Genomic DNA, 20,110 nt, shown 5'->3' with positions numbered 1-20,110 from the left:
ACCACTTGATTGAGGGTCATCGAGCAAATCTAACAGTTGATACACCCATGGATCTTGATAGCTTAGTGCCAAATTTGAGTGATTTGTTGGCTGACCCTCAATGACCCCAAAGACTTGTTGGAAAGTTGAGCTATTTCATAATCACTCAACCATATATATCTTTTGCAACAAGTGTTAGCCAATTTCTTGATTCTCCAAGAGCAAGTCATTGGGATGTAATCATTAATATCTTGAGATACCTTAAAGTTGCACTTGAGAGAGGTCTCTTACAGCAAGATCAGAGTAACACTTGCATTCAAGGATATGCATATATAGATTAGGTTGGTTCATCTTCTTATAGAAGATCCACGTTTGGGTATTGCATTTTTGTTGGTAGTAACTTGGTATCCTAGAAAAATTAGAAACAAAAAATATGGTGACCTAGTCAAGTGCTCAGCTAGAGTATTTGGCCATGGCCTACACTAAGCTTGTATGGCTAATGAACAAGTTGGAAGAATTTGGTTTCTACATTCTCTGGCCATGGAGTTAATGTGTGATAATCAAGTTTCTATTCATAATTTTTCCAACCTAGTGCTCCATAAGTAGATGAAACCAAGGTCTTAAATTTCGATTTCGACTCAAATTTCAAAGCTCCAAAAGTACAAAAATTTTGACGGAAATTTCGATTTCGATTTGAAAAAGTAACAGAATTCAGTAATAAAGCATGGAATTCTTTGTAAAGCTTTAGAAATGGTTAACAAACATAATAATATAAGTTTTAGGACTAATATATTACAAATTAAATACATCTATGTTTTGTATGAGGTGGAAAAGTTGTAAAATAGTATGTGTATCAAATATATTTAAGATAATGTGCATTAAACATATTCAGTTAATACAAATGAAATTCATAAATCATTTAAATATTATTTATTATACAAATAGTGATAATTTAGACATGAATGGTTAAATAAAACGTTACTGTAAGTTTATTTTTTTCATATAATTTCAAAAGCACTTGTAATAATTTTTTGTTCCGAAAAAATAAATAAATAAATAAAGATAGAATTTCACTTCATTCCTAAATTTCTCATTTGAATTCTAAGGAAATTTTATTGTATAGTTAAAATTTTGGCAAGTTTTGCTAAAATTTCGAGATTTCGATAAATTTCGGATGATTCATTGAGATTTCGACGGAAATTATGCAAGACGGAAATCGAATGCCATTTCAATTTCAAGGGTGACGCAAATCGGAAATTTCAACGGAAATTTCGACAATTTTGTGGAAATTTAAGACTATGGATGAAACCCATTGAAGTTGATTGTCACTTTCTTCATAAAAAAAGCACGTGCAGAAGCTCATTACAACCACTCATGGGAAGTAATTCCAACATGCTGATACTAAAGCATTTAGGGGGGGGGGGGGGGGGGGCGGTAACAACTTAGGAGCATATATATTTATGCTTCAGCTTGAACAGAAAGTGCCACTGGTTAGTTATTTAGGTTGTTGTGTGTTATGGCTATGTTAGTAAGCTTGAGTTAGTGTGTGAATTAGTAAGGGTAATATGGTCACTTTCATCTTCTTGGCATATATTATACATAGAGGGAGAGATCTATCATTGTGATCAGGTCTTTCAGTTTACACAATACTTTTAACAGTTATAAATTTGTTGCGACATGTTATGAAGAATGAATACAACAATTAATGTAGATGAAATTTGTTTATGGAGTGTGCATTATAATGCCTATGGTTCATTGTAAATTTACTTTATCTTGATGGTTTACAGTTAAAAGGGAAAATTCAATATTACATGTTCCTTAAAAAAAAAAAAAAATGTGAATCTCTGTATCATGTTGATATTGGTATTGTGTCATGCCTGTGACAGGTTTCAGTGATAGCACTTCTTAGATTCTGAACGACTTCTTGATCTGGATTCCTCCATTTGGATCATAAAATTGATGGAAGGAAGATCATTGCCTCCAAAAGAATATGATCATTGGTCTTACTCATCTACAACTAGTTATATAACCTGAAGGGATTTGTCAATTGCATTAAATATGTATCGTACTTCAGAAGCAACTACACAAATTTCACTAAAGTATTTGGACTTTCCATGTTTATCATTCATCCCTATCTAGAGTACTATTGCACTAACATCTATAAAAAGAACTTTTTATTGTATGAGGTACACAAATCTTAAAATCTTGCATGAGAGAGAATCAGATTCCCTTTTGAGCCAGCTTTTAACTAGTAGGGGGTGGATCATTATTGGTTGGGTGTTGACTTTAACAGGAAAAAGATAAAGTGGGAGCTAGTGGGGGAAATATGGAGATGTGCAAGAGGTATGGGCTAGAAGTGTCCAGGAAGCTTTTTTGTCAATCATATGAGTTTGGAAAACCCTTACAAAATTCTTCTAGTTGCACATGGTTGTTTACTTATTGACTTGAGCAGTGCGTAAAGGAAAGTTTGGAAAAAGGTCTTGAACCTGTTACCTTTTGCAGCCTCTCGTTCTAGAATCTCTGATCTCATCTTTTAATTAGTCCTCTGATCTCACAATAGACTATCCATTTAGCTGACCATGTCTAGCACACGCCCAATATGCATAAATTTATGTTTAAAATAAAAATTTCCTTTTCTATCCTCTCCTTCCAAAAAAGAATTTTTCCCACAAAGAATACATGTGCTCAACCCTCTCCTTACCTGCAAACCCTTCTCCAGATCTCCCATCAGCCGTCGCCTACTAGTGTTATTATTGTTGAGGGCATTTGTGTTCCAAGTGGGTAGTGTTGGAGAATTTGGAGAATTGTAGAGAGGAAATAGAGGATTTACAATGGGTGGATTGGATGATAAAGGGAGTATGTGAGTTTGGATCTGCTGCATCTGCATCCAAGATTTCTATATCTGCTAAATCCTATGCTAAAACTATCATTCCCGGCCATTCCCCACGGTTCTCAGCCAACTCCTGTCTCTATTTTGTCATCAATGGCCTGACACACCACCATAAAACCCACGCCACTCTGTCAACTCAAAACCTATCTTAGGTCATGGCAAAGGTAAACTGAACCCATAGCACCATTTTTGTTACCATCCAACTCAGTTGAGCCCTTATCTGTGGCCATATTAGCCAAAAATAGCGGGATCCAAGAGCAATTAGAAAGAAATCAAAGAAAAGAGCATTGCAGTCATGGTTAGCCACACCGACAGTGCAGTTATAGCAGCCCCAGCCTTGATCTCCTTCTTGGATTGCTCATCAACTGACTTCTGGCAGAAGGCAATGAGGGCCTTGGCAGTGTTCTGGTGGATGATATACTTGTTGATTGGATGTGATCATGTGGCAATGAGCAAGTGGCTAAAATTGAGTGTGCGTGCATGTGGAGCATGGATAAATGCCTCAATTCCCTGGCCTTACCTTTCCATTATGCCGCAGCCTAGTTTCCAGATGTCTCCACCTTCTGCCATTTTCTGATTAATAAATTCTGCCTCTGCCTATTTTTGTCTGCAAAATTTTTCCTTAAAATTTTTTTGATTCCACAATCCCAATGGTGCATGAAGGTTTTTGAAAAATATGGTGCAAAATATAGGTCTAAAACTTCAGATTTTTTTTTAAAAGAAATTTTGCTTTAATAATGAATGCAACAGGATTTAACGGCTGCCTCTAAAAGACTGGGAAGAATGCAGATTACTGAGGTCTTAGGCCATATTGAATGGAATATTACATGATATGTCGTTCTTTTGGTTCCATTACCCCATAATGATAAGTGTTTTGGTCATGAAACTGTTGCCAACTACATCCTGCTCATGATAATTGGGAGAAGGCCGACATGGAAATTCTCAACCATTGTCGCTTTGGAGAACTTTGATTTTCTGAATAAGAAGGTTCTCCATTTGCAGTCTGAATTTCTGAAAAAATATTCAATGCATCTAAGAATGGCATCTATGCACCACCCATTGGTCATTTTCTGAAAATACATTTGCTTGCTAGAATGCTGATAAAATGGGTTCTTAAAAAAACAAAAAAAGTGAATTTGGTTTTACTGTTTTGGCTCATTGACCACAATGGTAAAAACTTCTTTCCTCCTATACTCATCATTTATTTTTTTGAGTTTGCAGCCTCTTCAAGATCCAGGGAAAATGACTAATATAGTTGTTCAAGCTCTAGAAATCACTGGACAAAGAGGTATCATTAACAGAGGCTGGGGTGGTCTTGGTAACTGTAAGTTTCTATATCTCTTCTTGATCAATTGGATAGTCTCCATGAAGATCATACTTTCTGCCATTATTTAGCATTACTGTTCTGTAGTTATAGGAATGCATTTTATAGACTTAGTCCTTTTTTTCCAGTGGCAGAACCAAAAGACTTTGTGTACTCATTAGACAACTGCCCTCATGATTGGCTATTCTTGCGATGCTTTGCTGTGGTGAGTCTTGATTTTTTTGTTTAAATTTTTTGTTACAATTTGATATTTCTCATTTTATATATTGGCCACATTGTCCTTTGAATATCATGAATTCGAGTGGTGAAGACCAGTGGCCGATCAAGGACCTTGAGAGGTTATTTGTGTTTTTTTTAGTATTATTATTATTAAGTGTGTTAGTATGTTAATTAGTGAGAGTTAGCAAGTGTATTATTGTTAATAGAATGTATTTAATTTGTATTATAAATAGAGGGAGAGACCTATCTTATAGTGAGGTCATTCATTTTAATCAAATCTTAATATGATATCAGAGTGTGATCCAACCTAAACCCTATTCCCCTCAGCTGTTGTCGGAAAATGCCATTCCTGCAGCTGTCCTTCCCAGATCCATCTCCACCCCACATTATTTCACAAAACCAACCATACCCATAATAAGAATCCCTCAAAGCCTAACCGCAAAACCCCATCACCGGAGGAGCTCCCACACATCCCCACACGCCAACCAAATGCCAGCAGTGCCGGCGCGTGAGTGAATTTCCGACCACCTTTTTCTTCTTCCTTTTTTCCCTATGCCATGTTCTGATTCCTTCTCTAGACAATATTATCAAGCTGTTAGGCCTGTTTGTGAATTTTTTTGGAGCAATGGTAGTGTTTTTATGTTCAGTTGTGAGGCCGTGGCAGTGCTATATACGTTGGTAAGTTGTTCACCTCATCCATGATTGTGTTGGTGCTTCACATAGTTTGTGTTTGTCTCAATTAGTTTTGATTGATCTTCTTGTTTGACATTGGTGTGGTTTCTAATTTGTGAGCATTCGGTTGGAATCTATGAATCCTAAAAATTTGTTTCCTACACCGCTACCACTAATAATGACTCAAAATTTGGATGGAAAGAACAATGTTCAATGGTCTAAAGTTGTTTGGGTTTATTTAGCAAGATTAGGAAAATATGACCACTTGCTCCAATCAGATCCTTCTAATGAGAGGAGAAAGGACGTGTGAGCTCAAGAAGATGCCTTGATTGTTTCCCTCTTATGGAATTCGATAGAGCGACAGACTGCATGGATTTCTATGCATCAAGATGTGCAAGGAGATTTGGGATTATGGCAAACTTCTACTCTAGTAACATTACACGTATGTATGATTTATCCCAAGAGTACTTTCAGTTACAACAAAGAGATAGGAATATTGCAGATTATTTTGGAGTGATGAAGTGTATTCATAAGGATTTTAATTTCGTACAACTTATAACTGCCAACGTTCTTGAGGTGCAGAAGCAGAGGGAGTAGATGATTGTTGTTCGTGTTCTAGCTGGCTTGAGACCCAAGTTTGAGGCAGCTCAATCTCTGATACTTAGTAGTGTCGAGCTGCCATAATTTGTCAATGTTTATCCTCATCTCCTTCATGCTTCCTTTAGCACAGTCCTACTCTTGCATCTGGCTTTGAGAGGACAACCTTTGCTACACAGGGTGATTTCTCTACCAAACAACCGCAAAAGTTATCGAGATGGTTCGAGTGGTCATAGCTGTAGAGACGGACGACGTAGAGGTACTCCTTGCAAGTGCACTCATTGTGGGCGGAGTAATCATACTATTGAGCAGTGTTGGGATCTTCATGGTAGAGCTTCACGTGTTGCCAATGCAGCCACCACTGACTTCACACCTTTGGGAGCAGCCAATGCAGCCACCACTGACTCCTCACCCTTGGGGAAGAGCTGCCCGGGGGGAGGGGGGGAACGTACTATATCCATGTTAGAGGAAGAGTATTCCAAGTTCTAGCAGTATCAAGTGTCACAACAAGCTTCTCTTACCATTTCATCTCTTGCCCAAATAGGTAATCCCACAGTATGCCTGTCATCTAGTACTTCTCATCCTAGTCCTTGGGTTGTAGACTCTGCTGCCACTGATCTGATCACAGGCATACCTAGCTTCTTCTCCACTCTTCAATATCCTACAAATTTACCTTGTGTTACTCTTGCTGATGAATCCATTACTATAGCCAAGGGAATTGGGACTGTAAATCCCACTTCTTCTATTTCCCTTCCTTTGGTTTTATATATTCCTAAATTTCCTTTCAATCTTATGTCTGTTAGTAGAATTACTAAATCCATGAATTGTTCAGTGACATTCTTCCTTGATTTTGTGGTTATTTAGGATTTGAAGACGAGGAAGATGATTGGCGTAGTGTGTGAAGCTGATGGATTCTATCACTTTGAGCTACTATCTCCTTCTACCGCTTGCATTGCTGCTACCACACCTTTCCAAATTTATTGTTGCCTTGGTCATCCTTGATTGGAAAAGTTAAAATGTCTTGTTCCTAGTTTGAGTTCTGTGTAGTCTCGATTGTGAGTCTTGTCAGTTGGGAAAGCACCATCATGTTCCTTTCGCTTCTCGAGTCAATAAATAGGCTACAAGCCCTTTTATGTTAGTTTATTTTGATGTTTGGGGTCCTGTTAGGGTTGCATCCAAGTAGGGTTTCCAGTACTTTGTAACCTTTATGGATGATTATTCAATATTGACTTGGTTATATTTAATAAAATATCATTCCAAGTTATTTCACGTATTTTGTGCAATTTCTTTTAAAATAAAGACTCAATTTGGTTTTCCAGTTTGAATACTTCAAATAGATAATGCTAAAGAGTATTTTAGTGCATAATTCACTACTTATATGACTTAGTTTGGTATTGTTTATAAGTCATCCTATGCCCACACTCCTCAACAAAATTGGGTTGCAGAGAGGAAAAATAGACATCTTCTTGAAATCACTCATACCTTACTTTATCAAATGCATGTACATAAAGTGTTTTGGAGTGATGTTGTACTTACTTCTTGTTATCCTCTGTTTTTAGTGGTAAAATTCCCTATTCCATTCTCTTTCCTAATTCACCTTTATTTTCTCTCCCTCTTATATTTGGGTGTGTGTCCTTTCTTCATCAACTGACTCCTAGGGTGGATAAGTTGGATCTTTATGCTATAAAATGTGTCTTTATAGGCTACTCATATACTCAAAAGGGATATTGTTGTTATAGTTTTGTGTTGCATCGCTTCTTTGTTTCTACTGATGTTACCCTCTTTGAGTCTGCACCTTACTACACTCAGTCATTCAGTGCTTTTGAGCTCAATGCGTCTCTTCCTTTGCCTTATCTTCCATATTCTACTTTGCTGTCCTTGCCCAACTAACCATCTGCTCTCCATGTAATTCATTTCCTTTTCAACGTCTTGATCATCCTAATTCGCAGGTGTATTCACGACGATGGCTCCGAGGAAGAGACTCCCCTTTAGCTTCTATTGCCACACCTTTGGTTTCCTCGTCTGATGATCTTACTCCCCATGATGTTGATCCTCTTATTGTTGTTCGGAAAGGTAAACGCATATGTACTCAACATCCCATTTCCAGCTATGTTTGTTATGACTCTTTATCACTCTCCTATTGTTTTTTTGTTACTGCTTTATCATTTACAACCCTTCCTAAATCTGTTTCAGAAGCCTTATCCATTATGGGTGGAGGGAGCTATGGTTGAAGAAATGAATGCTTTACATGACAATGGTACTTGGGACTTGGTACCTTTTCCTCCTGACAAGTCTATGGTTGGTTGCCGCTGGGTTTACATTGTAAAAGTCGACACTATTGGTTCTATGGCTCATCAAAAGGTTTGTCTTGTTGCTAATGGTTATACTCAGGTTTATGGTTTGGATTATTCTGATTTTTTTTTTCCTCCGGTTGCCAAAATTACAATAATACGTTTGTTTATCTCCTTAGCTACCACTTGCCACTAGCCTCCACATCAGTTAGATATGAAAAATTCCTTGTTAGATGGTGACCTTGAGGAGGAGGTTTATATGGAGCAACCACCTGGGTTTGTTGCTCAGGGGGAGTCAGACTTAGTGTGTCAGCTCAATAAGGGTCTATATTATTTAAAACAGTCTCTTAGAGCATGATTTAGTAATTTTAGTGTTGTTGTACTTGAGTTTGGTCTTCGACGATGTGTTGTGGATCATTCTGTGTTTTATTGTCATACTTCATCGGGTAGGATCCTTCTTGTTGTTTATGTAGATGATATTGTTATTATAGGTGATGATGATAAAGGTATTCGGAATTTCAATTTTTTTCTATAGACTAAGTTTTAGACCAAATATTTGGTACTATTGAAATACTTCTTGGGTATAGAAGTATCTAGATCTCATATGGGAATTTTTTTTGTCACAGAGAAAGTATGTTCTTGATCTGTTGGATGAAACTGGGTTGTTGGGATCTAAACCGATTGATACACCTATGGATCCTAACAAAAAGTTAGTGTCGGATATGGGTAATTTGGTACCTAATCTTGGACAATAACGGAGACTTGTTGGAAAGTTGAATTATCTCACAGTCACTTGGCCGAATGTATCTTTTGCAAAAAGTGTTGTGAGTCAATTTCTAGATTCTCTAAGGACAAGTCATTGGGACGCAATAATTCGCATCTTGATATATCTCAAAAGTGCTCCTAGGAGAGGTATTTTATATCATGATCACGGTCACACTTATATCCATGTATATATAGATGTTCATTGGGTGGGTCGCCTTTCGACCGGAGATCCACATTCGGGTACTATATCTTGGTTGGTGGTAGTTTGGTTTCTTGGCAGAGTAAGAAACAAACTATGGTGGATGGTCAAGGGCTGAATCAAAATATAGAACTGTGGCTCAGACTGCCTGTGAACTTGTCTGATTGAAGAACATGTTAGAAGAATTTCTTATTTCTCATTTTCAGCCTATGAAGTTGATGTGTGACAATCAAGCTACTTTTTATATTGCCTCCAACCTAGTCTTTCATAAGTGGATGAAGTACATTGAAGTTGATTGCCACTTTGTTCAAGTGAAACTTGTGCAGAAGTTCATTACTACCGCTTATGTGAAGTCGGATATGTAGCTTGCTGATTTGTTTACCCAAGCATTGGGGGGTGCTCGTGTTAAATTCATTTGTAACAAGCTAAGAGCATATGACATTTATGCTCCAACTTGAGGGGGGTTGTTAGAGTTTATTTATGTCTATTAGTATTATTATTATTAAGTGTGTTAATATGTTAATTAGTGAGAGTTAATAAGGGTATTATTGTCATTAGAATGTATTTGATTTGTATTATAAATAGAGGGAGAGACCTATCTTCAAGTGAAGTCATTCATTTTAATCAAATTTTGACCAACTTTAGTCTGTAAGGGCTATAATATGCATATTCAATGTTTTTTTTTTTTGAAATTAAACCTTGATGGAGACAACTTAAGAATGTGTGGTGATTTTTGTCTATCTGTATACTTAAGACAAAAGTAGATTTGCCACACTGGCAAGGACTGTTGTAACATTATTTGAAAAATTAAAATAATTAGGTAAGTAGGGGAGTGCAAATGCATGCACTAAAAAAGGTTTAGAATTGTTGCGGCATTGTATACAGACAATAGATACCCCAAGGATGGTCATAATTTATATTTGAATAAGTAAGACAGGAAACCTAGTTTTTTGGATTGAGAATGAAGAATTGAATTGACTTTTACAGCACCAATTTCAAAAACTAGTTGAAAATACAGTTATATAAAACAAACAAAATATTTATATTAGAAATATGAAACATGTTAATGAAGATCATGTGTCCCAATATGCATACATGCCTATCAGATGTACATATCTATACATATACACGTACACACAAACATGTATGCATACATCCCCCCCCCCCCCCCCCGCGGCCCCCCACACACACACACACACATATGTTAGTATATTTTTTAAGGAATCAAAATAACTTGCCATTGAAATATAAAAAATTTTCATATGCAAACACTATAAGGACTAAAAAAAAAAATTTCTCTCAGGGAAGAATCAAACAAATGACACCTTATGAGATTTCAAACTATTGTTTAGAAAAAATTAGGAACTCAAGGGCTTTAGTTGTGGAAAATATTTTTAATTTCTAATTTTTAGTTTTCCAAAGAATTATAAAAATTTTTTTTTTTATTTTTTAAGATTGGTATTAAAAATGTAGAAAATATAGAGTTTTTTTAAATATGCAAAATAATTTTCCATTATTTATTTTTAGATTTTAAAATAATCACAAAAAAGAGAACTTATTTTCCAATTTTCAGATTTTATACAAGATAATATTTGGGATCATGGATTTTGGGGCTTGAATTTGGATTTGTGTACATGAGAAGAAATTTTATACAAATTCATACAAATTAAAGTTCAAGATCTAAATTTCATGCTCCCATATGCAAAGAGTTTGGAAATCTAGAAAAATAATGGAAAGATGTTTTCTAACTTTTTGTATAAATTTGGAAAATTGAAAAATAAGGTGGCATTTTGTAATTATTTGAAAAAATAGAAATAAAAAATAAAACTATTTTCATAAGTAAATAGTGTCAAAATTGTTTACTGTTCTTTTATTTCATACAAATGTTGTAAAAATGAAAAATTAGCTAACTTTTGTTGTAGTGTTTTGGAATACTAAAATAGAAAATGAAAACTTTTCCAGAACTAAACGGGCCTTAATTTTTTTTTAAATTCAAAAGAGGAATAGAAGTGACTAGTGACTAGATGTTTAAAGGTCTTTTTATATGCAAAATTGGAGAATTTTTTGGATTTTAAACAGATGGATTTGAATTGGAAACAATTCGGTATACCAACTGCTTCTTGATCCATAAACGGTAAGAATTAATCAAGAATAATATGATTCACGGTCAATTGTTTCTTCCTTTGGTTCACCTACTAGCTTCAAATTGATTGGCTAGTGACTCAAATTGAATCATAAGATTCAATTTGAGAATTGTAAGATTTTGACAACTAATTCACCATTCTAAAAATTAATTTTCCCCCTGGTTTCCTTTTTTCCAGTCATTCTTTGTAAATATTGAGTGTTCTCGAATTACCATGCACAATTTTGCAGGTACATCATGGAGGTGCTGGAACAACTGCTGCTGGTCTAAAGGCTGCGGTACTCAACTATGCAGCTATTTTTTCTGATTCTTACTCCTAACTGTTCCTCTAGCTTCTGATTCCTCCTCGTTTCATTGTAATTCAGTGTCCAACCACTATTGTGCCCTTCTTTGGGGACCAACCATTTTGGGGAGGGCGGGTGCATGCCAGGGGAGTAGGTCCAGCACCCATACCAATTGATGAGTTCTCACTTGAGAAGTTGGTTGCTGCTATACGATTCATGCTAGATCCTAAGGTAGTTGGAATTCCTTCAAAACTTTTCATTCAAGTTAATCTTGACTGTTCCATATCTGCCTTTATAGAGAAATTATTCAAAATTTTTCAAAAATTCCCCATGCCATTTTAGAAAGAATTATTTAATAATGCAACTCATGACTCAGCTTCTTCCTTTTTCTCTCTCTATTTTTTTTCAGGTTGTGATTGTAGACTTTAGATATAGCTGTCAATCACCAAATATTTCTCTTGACTTGTTGCTTGAGCTTTCTAAAATCTTGAATTTGGACTTTAGGTTGTGTTGTTGTCTTGCTGTAACTGGAATGTGCATGGGAGTGAAGTTGGTACAAAATGTGTGAGCCTAGAATAATAGTTGAGCTACTAGATAATAAATGATAGTATTAGGAAGAATAAGTAACTAGACAAGAGAGAGATCTTCCTCTCACTCTCTCTCTCTCTCTCGGATGGGTAACAACAGGTAGATCTTATAAAAAAAATGAGAATGAAAAGTTACTTCGACATTCAGAAATAGGGGAATCAAGGACAAATATGGGAACACTATTTTATTTTTTATTTCCAATTGTCGAAAAATAAAAATAAAAAACATCACCCTGTTTTATTGTTTTTCTGCATTTGTATAAAAAGCTGGAAGATCAAATTTTCTTATTTTCGAGCTTTAGTTGAGAAGCTAGAAAATAAGGTGGCATTCTTAAAGAAGCTGAAAATGAAAAAATGGAAACTGTTTTCCACAACCAAATGAATCCTAAACTGCTCCCATTGTTTATGACATCAGATTTAAAAAGAAAAAAACTAAAGTTTGTATAGCTCTGGGCTTACCTTTATTTTATTTTGTGGATGCTAAACAAGAGAAGCATTGCATTTGCACTGAATGCAGGTGAAAGAGCGGGCAGTTCAATTGGCCAAGGCCATGGAGAACGAGGATGGGGTGACAGGAGCAGTCAAAGCTTTCTATAAACATTTTCCTGGCAAAAGGCCGGAGTCCGATCCCGATCCTAATCCATCTCCCAGCAGTTCATGCTCTTTAAGACGATGCTTTGGTTGTAACTGTTGACATTGGAGGACCTTGTTGCTTGAAACACTTGCAGAATTTTCCTCCCCAAGTTTCCACAATCATTCCCATCTTAGAATCCATTTTCATGCAGAATTTTTTACCAGGATGACCCTTCCCAACATCATTATACGCCCCAAGTAAGATGGAGATGAAACTCAGTTCCACTCTGTGTGATGTCCACTTTGTTGGGGGAAAAATAATAAAAGTTGAGGCATGTTTTCTTGTAAAGAACATTTTTATATTCTCTCTTTCTTAGCTTTACTATAATTATAAAAGAAATGCAATGTTGTTTTTCAGTTTTTTTAATTGTTATGTAAACATTGGATCCATTCACTTATAGAAAGTTATTTACATTTTTAATTTTCTTTTAAAGTTTTAGAAATATTATAAAAGGCTACCAGATCTGTTTGTTACAACAAGCTAGTAAAAACTATTAAAAACTACATTGCCTTCAGAAATGTTCAAATTGTGAATTTGAATTTGTATAGATTTGAATGAAGTTTAGTACAAATTTGTACCATACATAAATTTATATGTCTAAACCCACGCAGCTCTCAAATGTAGGGTTATTAAAAATTTTGTATACAAATATATTGCAAAATATTAAAGTTGTTATGATGATACTTTCGAAAGCTTAAATTGAAAAATAAAACGAGCAATTTTTCAAGTCGATGGTCCGTGAAAAGATCTTACAATGATTTTTTGTTATTTTTTATGTTGAAAAATAGAAAAATGCAGCAGCATTAATTGTTTTAGCTTTTTAACTCCATAAGATGAAAAATTCTGAAGTCCAAGCTATCAAAGACACCCGTCCTAAGATCTCTACAACCAAATAAAAAAAATTAAATAAAAGGATGTATTATGATCTTACAATCAATTTCAAAATCCTAGACAGGTTAGGTTTCTATAAATAAGAGTAGGAAAATCAGAATATTGTGAAGGTATAGATCCACAATACAAAGCTGAACTCGTGACAATGCAGAATGATCCTAAAACTAATATTAGGAGAAGAAAAAAAATGTATATGTTATACAACTCACAGAAAATGTTGATATTACGGTCATATGTACTAGGAAGATCTTAAGTATATAAGGTTGGTTTTAATTTAAATTGTGTGAACTGCCTTTTGTGGGACAAAATCGTGCGATTAATAGACCAAAACGAACAATTTCACAATGTCTTGTCGAAGTTGGATTGAAATCGTTGCATTTAGTATCAAAGTCACCTTGAAAGTACTATTTGTTTATGATTGGGTCTAAACATGTTTTGACAATTAGGTGGAGGGTGGCAAGTGAGGTTAAGGCTGCTCGTGACAATGAACTGTGTCCTTGGTCTTAATTCAATATTTTGATGCTGCAAAGGACATGAAGACAAGGCATTTAGGAACCAAGCATCGTATTCGGGCTTTGCAACTTGAGATTTCCCTCAAGAAGGTGACGATGACATGATTGTTGATCCTAGAGTCAAAATGTGCTGTTTAAACACACCAGCACTCAAATCTTCGTTAGAAAGAAGCTGCTAAAATTTGATTTGCAAGTTCAAGCAACTAGGATTTGATTTGAAACTTAAAAAATATGCCTATGATGGTATATAACCTTAAGGTGTTCTATTTCTTCTACGTTATCATCATGGTCATCTTCTTCTCCTAAAAAAGTACAATTTTCATCCTTGATACTATTGAGGAGGAGGAATTTGGTCACCTTTGGTAGCTAGTGTAAGCACCAAGTAACCAAAAATATATCAAGAGAATTAAAAAAACCAAATGCTTAGTTTCCATCAGGAGGTTGGAATTCCTATAATTCCTTTTTCCTAAACCATACATGAAGAATTCATGCAAATGTCGAAAAATTGTTTCTAGGTTACTACAAGACCATGGATATAATGTCTCTAATTATTGATTATACCATGTTTTGATGGATTATTTTTAAAATATCTTCTCTTTCTCTTAGCAATATGATTACTTTTTGTGTGATTTGTATTGGAAGTTTGTAAATCCATTTGATATAAAAGAAAGGAGGAGGGATTTCAGCATTTTTACTATACTATGACAATTAATTTGAGGGGCTTAGGTAGGCTACTTTTTAGTTGTTCGAGTCAAATGCATATGTTTTAGAGAACTTTCTGATGCAGAATCAAATCTCGAGAACGGAATTGCATTTCAAAGTTTAGTTTGTAAAATTAAGGACGAAATTATATTCCAACCGGAATATGATTCCTGTGAATGGAGGAATCACAATTCTAGTTTAGATAAGTTGGAATTAATCTTCATTCTATGGAATCAGACTCATTTTATAATAGAAAGATTTAAAAAACAACAAGAAATGCAAATAATACTAATTATTATAATAGATAACAACTAATGATAATTGCAATAACAATAAATAATATTCATTATTATAAAAGTAATAATAACAATAAGAACAATATTAATAATAAAAAAAGTCAAAAATAATTGTTATTTTAAGAATGACAATTATTATAAAAATAATAAAAGATAATAACAACTACTATAAAAGTAATATTTATTATTGTAAAATAATACTAACAACAAGAGTAATAATAATTAGAAAAGGAAAAAAATACTTATTACTATTTTAAAGGTAATAATTGTTATAAAAATAATAAAATAGTAATAACAGCAATAAAAAAATAATAATTACACTAATAACAATCACTATTATGAAAATAATAATAAAAATAATCAAACAAAAATAACAACAAATAATAATAAAAATAATACTTATTGTTATTATTATTATAAAAATAATAATAGCTAATAATAATTACAATAACAACAATAATTAACAACTAATAATAATTTGTTTGTTATTATTTCATCGCTATTTGTTTGTTTTTTGTTTTTTGTTTTTTTTTTTTTTTAAAAAAATTTCTAATTACACACATTTGAGTAGGTAATGTTCTTTTTTACACCATACTGCATTGGCCAATGCAAGAATTAACTAAAGTCGTTGCATGCCTTTTGATGGGAATTTTTTATCATGTCTAGCCTTAACAAGTGTTTTTTATTACATATTTGATTTGAGATTGAGAAAATTTAGCTAAAGTGTTGTTGATGTTAAATCGTGTTTGAGATATCGATGAAGGGAATCTTCCCCAACTTAACACCTTGGTGATTTTCAAAATAAGAAGGTTAAAGAAGAGAGAGAATGCTAATAGACTGGTAAAAACAGAAAGATATAAATAGCAAAGCCGTCACATTATTTTTTAGAAAAAAAAAAAACTTAGGACTACTAAAATTAGAGATTGGGTCCAAGAGTACATTTGTTCACAGGGAAGGTGACTGACTAACCATCTCAATGATGATTAACCAGTTAGCACCCCTATCGGCACCTGCTCATGGAACATCACTGCAAATTTCATGTGTGTGTTCCCTTTTAAAGAAAAAAAAAAACTAAGAGATATATTAAAGAAACAAAATGAAGAAGACTCCATTTCGTCATCCAATTAAGTTGTTATTGTTTATAAACACTCAAAAATGACTTGAGAAGTTCTGAATAAAGAGGTTAACCTTCATTAGAACCCTAATTTTTTTTTAAAAATGATGATGATGCAAAACATTGATTTGAAAACATCGAGATGTTACTAATTAAAAACATATGTTTGAAATGAATGTCATGATGTGGTCAACTTGAAAATGTGTTTGAAAATGAGTATTGATATGCAGTCAATTTGAAAAAAAAAATTAATTGAAAAAATGGTTTGAAGATGCACGAGTTTGATGGAAAAGTTTAGGGTTTCATCATCAATCCCCTTTTTTGTTAAATCAAGATGGTTTTGCAAATAACTGTTTGGGTTTTTGAAAGCATTTTTTATATGTGGAAACTCCAAAATAGATCAAATACAAACACCTAATTATATGCTTTTTGGTTCATTTGACCTAATCTTGTTGGTCAGGACCATAATCTCCCTTAAATCATATGATCTTTGAGGGTTAAAAATCCTTATTGTGCATAAGGATAAGGGGAAGATGATACTACACAATAAAGTCTTCCCTTTACCCCACCATAAGTTTATATTAGAATTTGAGAATCAAGCCACGTAATTAGATGCTATACACACATGCTAATAAAGTAACTTTCACTTTTGGATTTTTAAAAGACAATCATAATAATAAAATATGCTATTAAAAGTAATTCAAGCAATAACTGACAATACTAACTAATAGGCACTAGAATTTTCACTAACACCCAAGGAACACATTACTAGATACTAATGACAATACTAAAATATTCTAGTTAGTATACTCACTCACATTTCACTAAACACCTACTAATCACATGCACACTAAGCACCAAAATCACAATTTAATAACAAGATATACTTGGTTATAGGGTAACACACATACTAATACCTCATACAATGCATGTAGGGTCCTATGCTAATGTTAACAATACAGATGATAAGATAATAACACAATATTAGGTTAATGGCATGCACACATTATAGGTCGATTGATAAGGCCAAAGAGAGATAATTTACAAGATAGGATCTATTTATATCTAACGTCATAAAAAAAAAAAAAAAAAAAAAGAGTTCGGATCTCGTGCGGGAATGATATGGAAGATCTAACACATATATATATATATATATATATATATATATATATGCATGTTATACGTATGCAACCATGATGAAATGCCTCGTGCGTGCATGAGCATCCATTATCACACCTACTCACATCAATTTCTCATGCATGCATATTATCAACTCTCAAACGCCGAAATAAACACACATTCACATATTCATGACATATGCACGTATTGTTGTGTCGGGCACCCCACTTGTGCCAAATACCAATACTACAACTATTGCTATTAAATATATAAGAAATTAAAGCAATACAAAAACTAAGAATAAAACAGTAAAAAAAAATATGACAAGAAATTTACGAAGTTCAGTATAGAATTACCTACGTCCTCGGGCGCTGATGATCAATCCACTACTTTTTGATAAAGTACAACTTTGAGGTGTGTTTTACAAATGAAGAGTTGAGCTCTTTATATAGCTTCGACCTCAAGTCCAAAAAATACTTCTCTCCAATGTGGGACAAATAATATAAAAAATTCACAACAACCTTTTATACTAATGTGAAACTATTCTACCAATCTTAGACAAAAAACAACAAATCTCCACCTTGACGATAAATTCAACAAATTTTTTCAGTCACCAACATTTTCTGGAGATCCACATCATCGGCGTCTTCCAAAAATATTCAGACTTGCAAGATATTGATCAAGTCCAAACAATGTTTGAATTTGATTATTGTCATAATCTTGGTCAACATATCTGCGGGATTTTCACTTGTAGCAATCTTCTGAAGAGTATCTTTCCTCCATCAATAATATCCCGCATAAAATGAAATCGAACGTTGATGTGTTTCGTTCGTGCATGGTAGATGTGGTTCTTTGCCAAATGAATAGCACTTTGGCTATCACAGAACACAACAATGTGCTTCTGAACAACTCCCAAATTTTCAAGTAAACCCTGCAACCAAATAACTTCCTTAACAACCTCTGAAGCTGTCATGTACTCTACTTCTGTTGTAGATAAGGCAATGGTAGACTGTAAGATAGGCTCCAACTCACTAGACCATTAGCAAATGTAAAAACATATCCAGTAGTTGATCGACATTTATCCAAATCACTTGCAAAATCAGAATCCACATATCCAACAACACGTTGATCAATAGTATTATTTTTCTCAAATACTATACCAACATCAATCGTATTCATAATATATCTCAAAATCCATTTCATAGCTTGTCAATGTCCTTTACCCGAATCATGCATATACCTGCTCATACTTACAGCTTGTGAAATATTAGGTCTAGTACAAACCATTGCATACATCAGACTACCAACAGCACTTGCATAAGGAACCTGTGACGTTCCTCATATGATTTAGGAGATAAAGCCGCACTAAGTTTGAAATGAGGAGCAAGAGGAGTGCTTACTTGTTTTGACAGCTCAGACATGCCAAAACTCTATACTACCTTCTTCAAATATTGTTTCTCAGATAAACTAACTTTTCCTCTCATTCTGTCTCTGCGAACTCCATGCCAAGTATCTTCTTTACTTCACCAAAATCTTTCATCTCAAACTTTTGATTTAATTGACTTTTCAACTTGTTGATTTCTTCCCTATTCTTTGAAATTATCAACATATCATCAACATACAAGAGTAAATATATAAAAGATCCATTTTGTAGTCTGCGAAAATAAACACAATGATCATGTTTATTTCTGATGTACTTCTGACCCATCATAAACTGATGAAATTGTTTGTACCACTGTCTTGGAGACTGTTTTAAACCATACATCGATTAACCCAGTTTACATACCCAATTTTCTTTTCCAGCAACCTGAAATCCATCTGGCTGAGTCATACAGATTTCCTCTTCCAAATCACCATGTAAAAAATGTAGTTTTTACATCGAGCTGAACTTGTTCAAAATCAAATTGTGCTACCAAAGCCAACAAAATTCGAATGGAAGAATGCTTAACAACTAGAGAAAATACCTCATTATAATCAATGTCTTCCTTCTGTGCATAGCCCTTAGCTACCAATCTAGTTATTAAGCAAACATTATTTGCATCTGAAAATCTTTCTTTCTTTACATAAACCCATTTGTAACCAATTGCTTTCTTGTCATTGGGAAGCTGGGCTAACTCCCAAGTCTGATTCTGATGAAGAGACGACATTTCTTTATCCATTGCTCTTTTCCACTTGTCTGATTCAGAGTTCCTCATTACTTCTTTGAGAGTGTAAGGAACATTATCATCCACAACTGGAAGTGCATAGGCCACCATATCAGTATATCGAGCAGGTTTTCAAATTTCTCATCATCCCCTTTGAGAAACAATTGATTCTTGTTGCTGTGAAGATTCTCGAATTGAAATCTCCTCTTATTGTACACTATTCGCCACCCTAACTGGAGAGTTACCTTGTGTAGTCTTATTTCTCACTGGGTTTCCCAAAATTGTCTTAACCTCCACCTGTTGTTGAGTACCACTGGTCTTCTCTTCAACTCGTGACTCCTTGCGTATTGTTTTTTTCATCATCACAAGTTCATCAAAAGTCACATCCCTGCTTAAAATCATTTTTTTCGTCTCTAGACACCAAAGATGATATCCTTTGACTCCCGCACTTATTCCCAAGAATATTGCTTTCTTGACTTTTGGATCTAACTTAGATTCTTTAACATGACAATAAGCCATAGTACCAAATACATGTAAAGAATCATAATCACTAGCAGACTTTCCAAACCATACCTCATAGGGTGTTTTTCCCCCTATTGCAGATGATGGTAGACGATTGATGAGATGACACGCATATCTAACAACCTCAGCCCAAAACCTTTTGCCTAACCCAGCATTAGACAACATACATCTAACTTTCTCCAGCAAAGTCCGATTCATGCGTTCTGCCACCCCATTCTATTGTGGT

General features: G+C 34.3%; 1 protein-coding gene across 2 annotated transcripts in view; it reads left to right on the top strand.

Moving 5' to 3' along the window:
* Positions 1 to 13,004, top strand: part of LOC131154578 (sterol 3-beta-glucosyltransferase UGT80A2-like) — a 137,152-nt gene extending 124,148 nt beyond the window's left edge. For both annotated transcript variants that reach the window (XM_058107437.1, XM_058107436.1), the window contains 5 exons: positions 4,091 to 4,193; positions 4,322 to 4,398; positions 11,310 to 11,357; positions 11,445 to 11,594; positions 12,468 to 13,004. In XM_058107437.1, coding sequence (XP_057963420.1) covers positions 4,091 to 4,193; positions 4,322 to 4,398; positions 11,310 to 11,357; positions 11,445 to 11,594; positions 12,468 to 12,644 — 555 coding nt within the window. In that variant the 3' untranslated portion in view covers positions 12,645 to 13,004. The remainder of the gene's footprint in view (positions 1 to 4,090; positions 4,194 to 4,321; positions 4,399 to 11,309; positions 11,358 to 11,444; positions 11,595 to 12,467) is intronic.
* The last annotated feature ends 7,106 nt before the right edge of the window (positions 13,005 to 20,110 follow it).

The sequence above is a fragment of the Malania oleifera genome, chromosome 4, assembly GCF_029873635.1.
Source record: "Malania oleifera isolate guangnan ecotype guangnan chromosome 4, ASM2987363v1, whole genome shotgun sequence".
Taxonomy (NCBI): Eukaryota; Viridiplantae; Streptophyta; class Magnoliopsida; order Santalales; family Ximeniaceae; genus Malania; species Malania oleifera.
This window is presented reverse-complemented; position numbering and strand designations above follow the sequence as displayed.